We start from the raw sequence: 15,730 nt of genomic DNA, 5'->3' as shown, positions 1-15,730 counted from the left end.
CAATCCTTTCGCAGCTTCCATAATCCGTCCTCAATTTTGTATCAAAGCTGTTAGAACACTAGCTAACTTTCTTCCTTCAGTCGCTCTACTCTCGACTTCCTTTACATATTCACCTCTCTTTTCCAGTAACGTAAGTCTGAAAATTCAAGAACTTATTATATATATATATATATAAAAAAAAAAAAAAAAAAAAAAAAAAATGGGGAACAAGAATTTTTTAATCTTTCCCTATAATGTACTGATTTTATCAGATTTATATTCCAAACTTTTCTCCCATTCTGCAATGTACCATACCTTGATTCTGATGACTTGAAGCTCAAGAGAGACCAGAAGTCCAAGGGTGCCATGTGACCAGGGAAGTGCATGGTAGAGGTCACTGAATTGGTTGTCCCGGGTGGCTCGCACTAATGACCCATCTGCTAGAACCACCTCATATGCTACCACACTCTCCTGGTACAGGCCTACCTGTGCATGTACAAAAGCTGTGGATCAGTTACTTTACATCTATACTATATAATTATACAAGTTCTACTTTTTAATTACATAACATTTTACTTTATCAAATAAGTCAATGACTACTGTATACAGCTGCAGCTGGGTGGGGAGAGGGGGAAGTCATGCTATTCTTTTAAGGAATCTCCATTAAAAAAAAAAAAAAAAAAAAAAAAAAAAAAAAAATCCTTTTATGGAATCTCTATAATGGACTTGTCATGGTACAAGTACTGTCTATGGACTAGCAGCTACATTATATTATACTTTATCTTAAGTGGTAGGTGGTAGCAGTGATAAGAAACACGGAAGTGAGCATGGAAGTAAAAAAAAAAAAAGTCGCTGTACGATGGTATCGTGATAAGAATTCTAACATATGAAAGTGAAGCTTGGACCTTGCTGGATGGACACAAGTTAAGAGTGTGGCAGCGGAAATGAGTTATCTGAGTGCAGCCTGTGGATTTACATGGAAAGACAGACTGACTAATGAGGAAGTGAAAGAGTGTCGTGTGGATGTGGATGTGATAGAAAGCGTTAGGAGAAATACATTGAGGTGGTATGGCCATGTGAAGAAGATGGAAGGCAAGAGACTAATGAGGAGAGTGTATGTGAGTGAAGAGGAGGGGGTGGAGAGGAAGGGGAAGGCCAAGGATGAGATGGAGGGATGGAGTTGAGAGGTACAGTCAATCCTCGTAAATCGCATGTTCATAAAAATCACGGATTCGTAAATCACGGCTAGGTGGCTATCAGACTGCCGGCAACCTTAAATCACTGTTAAGTCAGGAAAATCGCGGATCTAGGCACCCAAGGGGCCTTTTCCAAGGAAAACCGTAAACCGCGGCATTCAAACTGAAAATCGTGACCCAACAACCAATCAGCGTGCATCCCTGGTGGCATATGTGCATACTAATGCCGCCATGTTGTAGTTGTTCTTGTCCCGCCAGTCCACACACTGCATACCGTTGCTGTTGAGTACGAGAATTACCTGCCTTTTTTAGTGCAACTTCCCCCCGCCTCCTACCTGCCATGGCCCCTCCCGACCCCCCAAAGAAGCGCTCTAAGCAGTATGGCATCAAGAAGCTGCCGCAGTTGTTGTACAGTTAACGTTTGGAGCTCATTCGTCGTGTTGAGAGGGGAGAGAAGTTTTCAAAGCTGGGGAAAGAGTTTGGGAAGAACAAGTGCTGAGAGGTTCTAAGTTCTTCCCAACACCATCCCACTCCATTCACTTAAGCAATTTCATCATAGGATTAAGGTGAGATCCCTTAACATGGCTTATTTCCATTTAATACATGCACTGAATGTTCCTAAATTTGCAACGTTGGGTCTGGTTAGTACTTGGATGGGTGACCGCCTGGGAACACCAGATGCTGTTGGCATCCCTACGTGTCAAGTGGGGTTGGTGGAGGATTAGTGCCCCTCCCTGTAAAACAATTAACTCTAAGCCCTTGGCCACCCCGTTTGGGATACATGGCATCTGGCAATGAATGAATGAATGAATGTATGTTTGTGTTTGATGGTGCCTAAATAGGTGTAGGTAGGGTGCTGTGGGAGTGGGTTGGCCAAAGTCCAGACACAAATTAATTTTTCACATAAGAGTTTCATTTCATTCATTCATTGCCAGACGCCATGTATCCCAAACAGGGTGGCCAAGGGCTTAGAGTTAATTGTTTTACAGGGAGGAGCACTAATCTTCCACCAACCCCACTTGACACATAGGGATGCCAACAGCATCTGGTGTTCCCAGGCGGTCACCCATCCAAGTACTAACCAGACCCAACGTTGCTTATTATTATTCATAAATCACGGAATTCATAAATCACGGCAGTGGTCCAGACCCAAATTGCCGTGATTTACGAGGATTGAGTGTGTATGACAGAGAGCAGTTTGAGCTGGGAGCAGGGCAGTGACATGGCAGGGGACCGCATGACATGGAGGTGATTTGTTTTTGGCCACCCCTTACGAGATTAAGGCATCTGGCAATAAACAGATAGACAGATAGGTGGGGGTGCTCACCATCCACTCATTCGATGCAGCGCTGCTCTCGGGTGACGACCTTTCCTCTCTTCCTTCCTTCTTTCCTCTTCAATTTGTCTTTCCTTTATTCTTTCCTCTTCCTTCTGTCTACAGGTGGCTCTATACTGAGTGACAAGCCAAATGGTTTCCTGTATACCAGGAAACCGTTTACTATGATGGGTGATAACCATATCGCCAAATTATGGCAACTGGTGGTTTAGTGGGTAAATAAGGTGCTTCAATCGGATTGCACCTGGGCAGGTTTATATCCAAGGGATGGCTGGGGTTTATTGCTCACTTAACACCACTCATGGATTAGTGAGGCTGGTCACTCTCATCTTAAATGTCTGGACCAATTTGCCTAGCCCCAGGCTCCTACGTTCCTCAAGGGGCAACACAGAATTGGATGATGTATGGATGAATGAAAGAGTAGTCCTATCTATCCACCCACCTGTCTTTTATCTAGGGTCATTCCATCATGAGGAATGTTGCATTCTGAGACAAGTTATTGAACTACTCACAGTTACTCCTGCAAAAGTGTGCAATATAAGCAAATGGTTATTTGGTAGGTGGGGGTGCTCACCATCCACTCACTCAATGTAATGCTGCTCTTGGGTGTCTGCCCTTTCCTCTCTTCCCTCCATTCCTTCCTTCCTCTTCTGTCTTTCTCTAGTCCATTCTTTCCTTGTCCTTCTGCCTACAGGTGACTTTACACTCCCTCTTTTGTCTTTCTTTCTTTTATTCTTTCCTCTTCTTCCTGTCAATGGGTGACTCAACACTGAGTGACAAGCCAAATGGTTTCCCGTACACCAGGAAACAATTTACTATGCTGGGTGGTAACCATATAACCAAATTATGGCACCTGGTGGTTTAGTGGGTAATTACGGTGCTCCAATCGGATTGAGCTGGAGAAGGTGTATATTGAAGGGGTGATTGGGATTATTGCTCACGTAATGCCACTCAGGGATGAGTGAGGCTGGTCACTCTCATCTTAAATGTCAGGACCAACTTGCCTAGCCCCGGGCTTCTATGCTCCTCATGGGGCAACGTAGGATTGGATGATGAATGGATGGATGGATACTACCAACACTTCTCCCTACATCATACCACTGTCAGACTGTTTATATGTTTTAATTTGGATGTTATATAGATTTTCAAAAGTTGTGGAAGGAATGTTACCATGATAGCTGGCATAAGTAATTTCAGAAAGTCTGTGTTTTGACTGGTTTAATAAAGGAGTGCTTCATACCAATAATATATCAATAGATAACGATCACAACCATACACAGCAAATTTCATTATTCCTTATAACTGTTGTGCCGTTATGGAAAATGTGACCGTTACACATGTTACTGGAAAAGTGAGAAACATTACTTGTGCAATTTTTCTTGAAATATGTTTATACAATCATCTCTTATTACAGTTACAGTAATTGCATCAAAAACACAAACAAAACGTGTACTGATGATAATATAATAAACTAACCAGAAAGTGGTTGGTGGGGGAGCTCACCATCCACTCACTCGATGTAGTGCTGCCCTCGGGTGCCTGCCCTTTCCTCTCTTCTTTCCTTCTTTCCATCCTTCCTCTTGTCTTTCCTCCCTTCATAATTTCCTCTTCTTTCTGTCTATGGGTGATAAGCCAAATGGTTTCCTGTACACCAGGAAACTATTTACTATGCTGGGTGGTAACCATATAATCAAATTATGGTGCCTGGTGGCTTGGTGGGCAATTATGGCGCTCCAATCGGACTGAGCCTGCGCAGGTTTATATTAAATGGGTGGTTGAGGTTTACTGCTCACACAATGCCACTCAGGGATGTGTGACACTGGTCACTCTCATCTTAAATGTCAGGATCAATTTGCCTAGCCCCAGGCTCCTATGTGACTCATGGGGCAACACTGGATTAGATGATGAATGAATGAATGAACTATCCAGAAAATCTTGTTTAAGTGACATCAACGACATGACATCAACATAGATTACAGTAGTTGATCAAGGAAGGAAAAGTCACGCTTTCAATGTATCCACCATTCTTGATACATGAGGAGTTGGCAAAGCCTGCACTACCATGTCCTCTGCTATCTCATCTCTGTCTGGATTGTAAGGGAAATGACACTGAGTATGACCCAATCTGATGTCCTCCATTTTAAGGTAATGAACTTTGATCATGCCCTCTTCAGGCACTGACTCAATGACTGCTGTTCATAATGTTTAGACAACTTCTTGGCTGCATGGTTGTAAAATGTACCAGTACAGCAATGAACACTAATAAGGGGACCAGGTAGTCTGCCACCAGAGGACAGATTAATCACTTACATCCACCCCCCCAGCTCCCCTTCCTTACCCCCACAAAACCACTAATTTGTTAGGAGGATGGATTGGTGATCTGAAGCTTCACTCTCTCTCACGTCTTGATGCATGTAATATTATTATTCTACTATTACATGTACAATATTATTAAGAGTATATATATCCACCTTCAGCTCAGAGAGAAATAATTATACTGAGGCTTTAACAGATTTCAATATAATGACCCCACTGTAATGAATTTTATTCCAAATACTTATTCGTCTTCTAAACAGCATACTAAAATCTAATTAACAGTGACAAGTTATATGACTACTAGTCCTAAAAGTCCTACTCCTGCCTTGTCATGTGGGGAGCTACATATCCAACCATCCACATATCCACCTGCTCACTCAACCCATCTAACACTCACCCTTCCCAGCCACTACCCACCTAGCACACCGATCTCGGCCGTCCACCCTGCCTACTCACGAATGCCATCCACCAAGGTTGTCTAACAGTGCTACCCAACACATCTACCCACCCTGAACCCACTGACCCATCCAACCCACCACCCAATCACCTACACAAAGCACCCCAGCCACACAATCTTCTCAACCATCCTGGCGACCCACTGTGTCACCACACACCCTGGTGACCCACCATGTCACCACACACCCTGGTGACCCACCGTGTCACCACACACCCTGGTGACCCACCGTGTCACCACACACCCTGGTGACCCACCGTGTCACCACACACCCTGGCAACCCACACATTCCGATGACCCATCCTGCACACCAACTAGTCACCCATCCTCCCCACCCATGAATACCACCCATCCAGCTCACCCAACAATGCCATCCATGGCTTCAACCCACCCAGCCCTCCTACCGTACCCATCCGTCTCTCCATGAATTCAATGTAACTGCAGTGTTTTCTTGTTTAAAGCTGTACATGAGAAACATTATCTATTTTTCCATTAATGTTCCTCATGCCATGCATGTAATGTGTGACAGAGCATATGGCTTGCCAGAGTCTCTTACAAGATGTCACAGGGTTACACTAGTAAGGTACCAGGATGTCTATTTATAACATAAAGTTAGGTTAGTTTTCTCCAATTTGTATGCTGTGTATTGGAAAAATGTTAAAGAAACATCACACATTACTCCTGAAGTACTTCCACTTGAAGGTTGTGCCACAGTCTGACACAAAGTACAGTACAGTATATGTAAACAACTGTAGTACCAATTACAACTCAAATAGATGCTACTTCAGTAAAAGCCAATGACAGCATTCCAAATACATACATACTCGGGTCCATGATGATAAGAAAATCACTAATATCAGCATGAATTTCTCTTAAGTGACATGGTATGACATTTTTTAATGCCTCACTCTCAGTAGACAGTTTAGAAACTTAATCTGTCCTGATTGTTTAAGCTTTAAAATAATATATAATTTTAATATTTTTGATGAATTCTGAGACTGACAGTAAGGTTGACATTTGCATGGAATTACTATCTTAAAAAAAAAAAAAAAAAAAACTAACAAATTTTGAACAGTTGCTGGAAAACACTAGGACCAAGTGATCTGTGATTTGTAATAAGAGGCACAATGCATTAGTCTAAGTTTGAACTCTTAACTCTGTTTCCTTGTGGCTGAATTTCTTGCCATAGTGACGATTACATGGCTAGTTATCAAGCTTCTATCCACAAAGCAACTTTACAGTAGTACCTCCTGGGGTTCACTGTACCCAACCATCTACTACAGTACAGTACTTAACTTTATATATAATCATACAATCACTAAGCATACTTGATACTGTATTAACTTCATATTTCATCACCACCACCACCACCATCTCAATCCTAATTCCCAATTTAAATATGGGATTAGGGCAGAATACAAGAGCAACCATCATCATCATCATCACAGTCCCTTCTCGGAACCCTTTGACAAAGGATATCCATGACAGAAATGCCTCCAAGTTACACTACCCTCACATCTCTCTCTGACTCAAACACTATTTTCCTAATCAACAACCAAAAATTAATCTCTAACCTTATGTGAATATGTAGTCATTCCAACTCCCATTGCCAGGCCTCCAAGTGTTGCCTCTGCCACTTCCAAACACACAGCCAGAGTGTAGCCCCGTGGCACAAGGAAGGCTGTCACATCACCCACACTAACCATTGGCTCCACAACCACGGTCATCTGGTTCTCACGCAACTCCAGGATGTCATACAGAGGAAGGTTGATCTGATGGCACTGGTCCTGGAGATCAGGATGAAGTTCTGACAAGTCCTCACTTAGGTACAGTCTAGGATGTATGCAGGAATAAATGCTACTTTAAGTGCAATAATTTTAAGTAAGGTATTTCTGAACCACAAGTGAAGGGTTAAAAGCAGTAGTGAAGTTATCACGGACTCCATGACAACTTCGTGGTGAATTACGAGCCACTTTCAGAAAAGAATAGGTATTAGTTCATCATCAACTTAATAAGTGCAATAAATATAAAAATAAATAACTAAATAAACAAACTTTAAATGTTGGTTTCCTGTTTAAGTCCAGGTAATTGGTTTATATCTATCTGGACATCATAATCCAAGAAAAATGTTTGAACTTAAAAAAAAAAAAAGAAAAAGCGATCCTCATACAATATTCATTTTATAATGCAGTATTATGTAAATAATTACCATCTCCAATACAATCAACTAATCAATTCCACATACTGAATTATAAGTTCAGTTTCAGCCCCAGCCAATGCACCATTTTGCTGGAAATAGTTTCGTTATTCACCACTTCTGATTACCACTTGTCCCTGTAATAAACACTATATTGATTTCATGTAAATATTTGATCTTTGAAGCTTAAACTAAATATTTACTTTGAATATATGCCACAAGAAATCAATTACCTTTCTAAAAAACGTTGTTGACAAGGACTGCCAGTTTGGACGTGCTGTACACATTAACTTCCTTTCTGCTTTTGGCTGTTTATTCCAGTGCTGAACCTGAAGCACAGTAAAATGGTACCATTTTCCAGGGTTGAATTTTTTTTTTTTTTTTTTTTTTTTTTTTTTTTTAATACATAGCTAATATTTCAAAAGCAGTATGCTGAATACTGTTAACTTCATGTCCTGTCTACCCACTGATGGTTCAGGCTGAAAGCCACTGCCCAGAATCCACATACATACCTGTTCAAGTCCTGTCTGTACACTACTGGTTAAGGCTGAGTTGCCAGTGGTAATCAAGACAGCATAATCCAAAGCTGATTATATTACCACACAGAAAAATCTTATGCTGATATTATTATGACATGGCCTCAAGTGACCAAGCCCAGTCTTATGGCTTTGGTTTTTTATTTATGACTCATTATTTCAGATGTACAAACAATCTGAATACAGTACTTAGTTATACAAACGTAAAAATATTTTTTCTGTCATACAATGTAGCAATTTCTAATGGCACCATTCTCCAAAATCTAACTTAATGCTTAAGTATCTGAATAAATGAATGCCAACTGAAAGCTATACACAACTTTTATAAACCTTCAGATTTTATTTTTGTTAACTTTTAGATAAAAAAAAAAAAAAAAATCATGATTTTTTAGCAAAAAACAAACTCAATGATTTTCACATGATTAAATCAATTGGGTTTAATCAATGCCAACCCTGCCATTTTCATTTAAACAAAAATTGTTACTGAGTTTTTGCAGATCATTCAAACTGAGGGTTAAATAAATAGATAAATAAATAAATAAATTAATACTGTAATAATAATACAAGGGAATGGCTGCAAGAAGAAGGGATGTGAGAAGAGAGGAAGAAATCAGTAGGATGGAAGGTGTGGAAGCAATGAAGAAAGCCAAAATGGGGAATGCTCTAGGAATTGATGGAGTGTGTGGTGACATGTGGAAGTGTAGGAGGACTACTGGGCCTTGGGATAGGCTACTGCCCCCAAGATATAGGCCCTGAAGCCTTTGCCCAGAGTCGGACAAAAAAAAAAAAAAATGCTGAAGCATGGGGGAGTGACAGCAGTAGAACAGATGTGGAAGATGTGCAGATTGGCCTGGGAGGAAGGTAGAGTCCTGGAAGATTGGAAGTCAGGTATGATTATTTCCCTGTACAAAGGGAAAGGGGAAAAAGAAGTGTGTGGTAATCATACGGGTATTTGTCTTCTTAGTGTAATATGAAAAGTATATGGTAGGATACTTAGACAGAGTTTAGGAAATAACAGAAGAATTAGTTGGAGAAGAACAGGGGGGTTTTAGAAAGGAAAGAGGTTGTGTACATCAGACATTCATTCTTAGGTCTTCAGTGTAAAGTTTCTAGACATGGGAAAGAAACTGTATGCAGCTTTCATGGAGTTGGAGAAAGCATAAGACAGGGTGGACAGACAAGGATTGTGGAAAGTATTAAGAATATATGGAGTAGATGGGAAGTTGCTGAATGCCATGAAGAGTATGTATGAGGGTGCTAAGGCTGTAGTGTGTGTGGACAGTAAACTGAGTGAATTTTCTATCTGAAGTTTAGACTGAAGCAGGGATCTGTCATGTCTCCATGGCTGTTCACTATGTATATGGATGGGGTAATAAAAGAGATACAAAGTAAGGCAGTGGATGTTGGAGTGGCCCTAATGAGAGAGGGCAGTGTTTGGAAACTCCCTGTACTGTTGTTTACAGATGATACTGTGTTGTTTAGTGAAGATAAAGGGGAGCTTCAATGCCTGGTGAATGAGTTTGGGAGTGTAAGAAACTGAATCTAAAGGTGAATGTAGGGAAGAGTAAAGTTATGGTCTTCGAAAGAAATGATGTCACTGAATGTACAGTGAGGTTGGATGAGGAGGATATGGAAAATGTGAGTGCATTTAAATACTGTACTATACTTGGGCGGTGTGATGAGAAAGGATGGAAGTTTAGAGCGTGAAGTGCTTAAAAGGGTACAACAAGGAAGAAAGGTTGTTGGTTCTTTGAAAACAGTGATAATAAATGGGGAAGTGAGCATGGAAGTGAAAAAGTTACTGCAAGACAGTACTGTGATACCAACTGTAACATATCGAAGTGAAGCTTGGACCTTGTTGGAGGGACACAAGTCAAGAATGAAAGCAGTGGAAATGAGTTATTTGAGAGGAGCATGTGGAGTCACATGGAAAGACAGACTGACAAACAAGAAAGTGAAGGAGCGTTGTGGTGTGGATGTGAAAGGAAGCGTTAGGAGAACACATTGAGGAGGTTTGGCCATGTGGAGAGGATGGAGAACGAGAGACTGATGAGAAGAGTGTATGTGAGTGCGATGGAAGGGGGGTAGAGGGAGGGGGAAGCCAAGGACGAGATGAAGGGATGGAGTGAAGAGGTATATGAGAGAGGAGGGTGTGAGCTGGAAGCAAGGCAGTGAAATGCGACATGGAGGTGATTTATTTGTGGCCACCCCTTACTGGATTAAGGTGTCTGGCAATAGACAGACTGATAGACAGAATAATAATAATAATAATAATAATAATAATAATAATCCACTCACTCGATGTAGTGCTGCTCTCGGGTGTCTGCCCTTTCCTCTCCATCCTTCTTTCCTTTCATTCTCTTCTGTCTTTCTTTCCTTCATTTTTTCCTTGTCCTTCTGCCTATGGGTGACTTTACACTCCCTCTCCTGTCTTTCTTTCCTTCATTCTTTCCAATTCCTTCAGCCTGTGGGTGACTCTACACTGAGTGACAAGCCAAATGGTTTCCTGTGCACCAGGAAATCATTTACTATGCTGGGTGGTAACCATATAACCAAATTTTGGCGCCTGGTGGTTTAGTGGGTAATTAATGCGCTCCAATCGGATTGAGCCGGTGAAGGTTTATATCCAAGGGGTGGTTGGGGTTGATTGCTCATGTAATGCCACTCAGGGATGAGTGAGGCTGGTCACTCTCATCTTAAATGTCGGGACCAACTGCCTAGCCTCGGGCTCCTACGCTCCTCATGGGGAAATGTAGGATTGGATGATGGATGGATAATAATAATAATAATAATAATAATGTATAATAACTATAATAATAACCAAATTTTGGCATCTGGTGGTTTAGTGGGTAATTGCGGAGCTCCAATCGGATTGAACCGGTGAAGGTTTATATCCAAGGGGTAGTTTGGGTTTATTGATCATGTAATGCCACTCAGGAATGAGTGAGGCTGGTCACTCTCATCTTAAATGTCGGGACCAGCTTGCCTAGCCCCAGGCTCCTACGCTCCTCATGGGAAAATGTAAGATTTGATGATGGATGGATGGATGGATAATAATAATAATGATAATACCGTAACAATAATAATAATAATAATAATAATAACAACACTGTACATGTAATAATAATAATTCATCCATTATCCAATCCTACGTTGCCCCATGAGAAGTGTAGGAGCCTGGGGCTAGGCAAGTTGGTCCTGACATTAAGATGAAAGAGATCAGCCTCTCATATCCTTGGGTGGCATTACATGAGCAATAAACCCCAACCATCCCTTGGCTATAAACCTAGAAAGGCTCGATCCGGTTGGAGCGCCTTAATTACCCAATAAACCATCAGGTGTCATAGTTTGGTTATATAGTGACCATCCACCACAGTAAATGATTTCCTGGTGTACAGGAAACCATTTGGCTTGTCACTCATTGTAGAGTCACCCACAGACAGAAGGAAGAGGAAAGAAAGATGGAAAGAAAGGCAGAAGAGGAAGGAAGGAAAGAGGGAGGGAAGAGAGGAATAGGCAGTCACCTGAAAGCAGCACTACATTGAGTAAGTGTATGGTGAGCGTCCCCACCTACCTCTTTTTAAAAATTATACCAGTACTGTACATCCCCAAAGTGAAAGGGTTAAGGACACTGGATGACACACTACCTGCCTCTGGATGGCCTGTACTCGTTCATCATGCTTTGCTGGTGCTGAGACAAACTTGCGTACAAGCCAGTGTCGCAGCTTCATGAACAACCCAAAGAAGAGGGAAAGTGGGAGTACCACAAATACCACAATTATCCCTCGGTTCTTCTCCAGCCATCGTGCCATTTGCTGACCCAAACTGACTGGAGCTGTCTTCTCGCTGTTACTCATGGCTCACTTCCTTCTGCAGTACTGCAAGTAATTATTAGACCAGTTATTGTTGTTGCTGTTATTCTACCCCAGTTTGTCTGGCCAAGCAAATCAGATCCACCAATCATAAGTAAGCAGCTGCCTTCCTGTGGCAGACAGCAACTAAGCAGGATCAGAACAGGGTCCTTCCACAGGGCAAGTTGCTGGGAAAATGGAGGAGACATAGCTCCCAAAATGGACTGCTGTGTACAGGATATGTATGAGTACAATAATAGTATCATCACATACTCTGACTGCTCCATAAATACAGTTGAGTCCCACCTGGCAGTAGTGTGCAAGGGCAGCTACTGGCCTTAGCACCACATCACTCAAATGGTAGTTCCCAGGAAAGCACCACATCACTCAAATGGTAGTTCCTCCTGGGATGATGGTAACCATCCACCTACTGTATTACCTTGTTGGTGGGCTAACAGGTGTTACATCTTACCCAAGGATGACCCAAACCATGCAGGGCAGGGGCGTCCATTTTCCCTGAACTGGACACATGATCCAGTCACATACCCCTTATTAGACCAGTATATTATGAAAATAAGTGATAAAACTCTTGGTACCGGTACGTCAATCAAAACCTGACAATAGAGCAATTTACAAATCTATCTATCTATCTACTGCCAGATGCCTTAATCCCGTAAGGGGTGGCCACAAACAAATTGCCTCCACGTCATCCTATCCCCCACCATTAAACTGCCCTGCTCCCAGCTCACACCTCCCTCTCTCATATACCTCTCCACTTTATCCTTTCATCTCATCCTCGGCCTCCCCCTCCCTCTCCCCTCCTCCACCTCACATACACTCTCATCAACAGTCTCTTGTTCACCATCCTCTCCACATGGCCAAACCACCTCATTGTGTTTCTCCTACCTCTTCCCATCACATCCACATCCACACCACAATGTTCCATCAATTGTCAGTCTGTCTCTCCATGTGACTCCACATGCTTCTCTCAAATAACTCATTTCCACTGCTCTCACTCTTGACTTGCATCCCTCCAACAAGGTCCAAGCTTCACTTCCATACATCAAAGCTGGTATTACAATACTGTCAGGCAGTAACTTTTCCACTTCCATGCTCACTTCCCTCTTTCTTATCACTGCTTTCAAAGAACCAAGCAACATTTCTTCCTTGCTGTACCCTTTCATGCACTTCACCCTCTAAACTTCCGTCCTTACTCACCACACTATCCAAGTACTTACACGCACACACATTTTCCATTTCCTCCTCATCCAACATCACTGTACATTCACTGACTTCATTTCTCTCAAAGATCACAACTTTACCCTTCCCTACACTCACCTTTAGATTCTGTTTCTTACACACTCTCCCAAACTCATTCACCAAGCCTTGCAGCTCCCCTTCGTCTTCATTTAACAACACATCTTCTGCAAACAACAGTACCATACAGGGAGTTTCAAAATGTTGCCCTCTCTCATTGGGGCCACTCCAACATCCACTGCCTTGCCTTGTATCTCTTTTATAACCCCACGCATATACAGACTCAACAACCGTGGGGGCATGACACATCCCTGTTTCAATCCAGCCTTCAAAAAAAAAATTCACTTAGTTCACTGACCACATGCACTGCAGCCTTTGCACCCTCATACATACTATATTAAACAACTTCCCATTTACTCCATATATTCTTAATACTTTCCAGTTAAAAAATAAATAAATAAAATCAGTCAGAATACAGTACTGTACAATAAGAATCTGTACAGAAACTTCCACATGGACTACTATACAGTACAGTACACAGGAAAAAAAAAAAAAATGCAGTGTATTATTACATCTAGTGTGAATGCCAGTTGCATACTTCTCTGGGATCCAATAGTCTGGAAAACAAAGTGAAATGCTGAATTACCAGTACTGCATAAATACAAAAGGAATCTTGGATATGATTGGCAGTGGTGGAGTAATAACTTTTACCAATCATCAATTACTGTATATTACAATTAAAAATCCACAGGCAACAAAATCCACTCTCACAAGATACTGGTAAATTTTTATTTCCAGCACGTGGTACGGTATCCCATTCTTTATGGCATCAATTCTCGTTTCAGCCCACAATCAATCTGGTCATTTGGGGGATTTTCTCTAGTTAGAGCTCAACTTTGCAAACACCTTTTGCTCTATAACACTTACGTAGGGTGAATCCCCCCAAGCTAAAACCAATGGACCACATAGCTCTGCATGGCAAGGAGAGATCCTTGGAAAGATTGCTACATCTCTCGCAAGACATACGATACCCTGGTGCAGGCTCAAACTGCTAACCCTACAATCTTGAAGTGCGAGTGCTACTGCAGAGCTATTCTGTCCCCACTTATGTAGGAAACTGATAATAACAGAGATACAGGTATTACATATTTAAATCTAGCCTTTAGGCAGCAAGGACGAGTCATGTGACTTACGCTAGGCAGTCACTAGTCGAGTTGCTGGAGGCTAGCAACTCAGTTTGCTATGGCCTTTGTGAGATACAGGTGCTCCCCCATTCCTGTCCCCCCCACCCCATTCCCACCAAAAAACTGGAAGACAATCATTAAGGTAAGGGTTGAATTTGCTTTGCTTAGGGCTGAATAGCTCGGGACTAAGTTAGGTTAATAATGGCGAGAAATGAGTTAATTCCTAAAATAACTTGTGCCATAATTCACTCACTGGGAAGGGGGAACATTTCAGACACTGGCTTCCAAAGGAAATTAAGGAAAAACATAAAACAAATGGTTTGAGGTGCAGTACGATCTTGGAGGTAATGGCCCCAGATAGGTTTCATGCACCACTGAGATAACTCAAAATAGGATGCACCACATAAAAGTCATCAGGAAAAATGCTTCTGAATGGACAAAAGAGAAAGGATGTTGAAAAATTTACTGGAACTTAATCTTTCCTCAAACTTAACTGCCAACATCTGAACCAAATACACAAAACACAGTGACCACATTATCCTGTACACAACAACTTAAGCTATGCTTAACTTTAATACTGTACCATCAAAAAGCAGCAGTCAACCAATTCAAAATATGATAAATACTACAAATATACTTCCAAATCCATACAACTAATAATACCTTGCTCTCCTATAATGCTTATCTGCATTTGTCCTTACACCGGCGACCAGAATAATGTAAATCAGTATTCACTGCTAATCAGTACTTCACATAGCTACGGTACTAAACTTCGTTTCAGTATTGTTGCTAACCTGGTTTTTCGAAAGGACTGTCTTCAGGCCGTCATTCAGGTTTATCACCTAACGAATCTCTTCTAGGCTAGTAGCCGAGTGATAAGAATATAACCTTCATTATCTAATTATTAGCCTACCTGCTTATCTACATCCCAGGGTGATGTAGGGGCAGTAACAGGCCAAAGTGTACAATGCTATTGTGTAACAGTTTTATGAAAAACATCTCACAGTATCACTGACAGCATTCAAAGTAAAATAATAAAAATTAAAACCCCGCTCTATCGCTGTCTTCCTCCGAGTTGGCGAATTCAACCTCAAAACAACTCGAAACAACCACTGGTTACTGAAGTCTACTACCTGTATTATGCCGTAGGCTGCAACAACCTCAAAACAACTCGAAACAGTACCAGTATTATACCGTAGGCTGCAACAACCTCAAAACAACTCTAAACAACCACTGCTTACTGAAGTCTACTACTTGTATTATGCCGTAGGCTGCAACATAAATAGTTGTATACATCTGCTGTTCAAACAGGTGAACTTGTTGCAACCATTCTATTATTCCCTACAGTCTGGGAATGTCTTTCCTCGAACAAAATCGGCTGGCATTTATTAACTAGAAACGGGTAAACGTTCGACCAGTCTAAA

General features: G+C 41.5%; 1 protein-coding gene across 1 annotated transcript in view; it reads right to left on the bottom strand.

The window, feature by feature from the left end:
- The window catches only part of LOC145393480 (delta(24)-sterol reductase-like), a 36,454-nt gene extending 20,999 nt beyond the window's left edge, over nt 1–15,455 (bottom strand). Inside the window, exons 1-5 of the mRNA XM_080267590.1 lie at nt 15,440–15,455; nt 11,662–11,892; nt 7,712–7,807; nt 6,856–7,068; nt 295–465 (exon numbers count right to left, since the gene is read on the bottom strand). Coding sequence (XP_080123716.1) covers nt 295–465; nt 6,856–7,068; nt 7,712–7,807; nt 11,662–11,871 — 690 coding nt within the window. The 5' untranslated portion in view covers nt 11,872–11,892; nt 15,440–15,455. The remainder of the gene's footprint in view (nt 1–294; nt 466–6,855; nt 7,069–7,711; nt 7,808–11,661; nt 11,893–15,439) is intronic.
- Between the last annotated feature and the right edge of the window lie 275 nt (nt 15,456–15,730).

The sequence above is a fragment of the Coenobita brevimanus genome, chromosome 24, assembly GCF_032717465.1.
Source record: "Coenobita brevimanus isolate Jiangsu-jjx chromosome 24, ASM3271746v2, whole genome shotgun sequence".
Lineage (NCBI taxonomy): Eukaryota > Metazoa > Arthropoda > Malacostraca > Decapoda > Coenobitidae > Coenobita > Coenobita brevimanus.
Note: the sequence above shows the minus strand (reverse complement) of the source record. Positions and strands in the feature narration are given on the sequence as shown.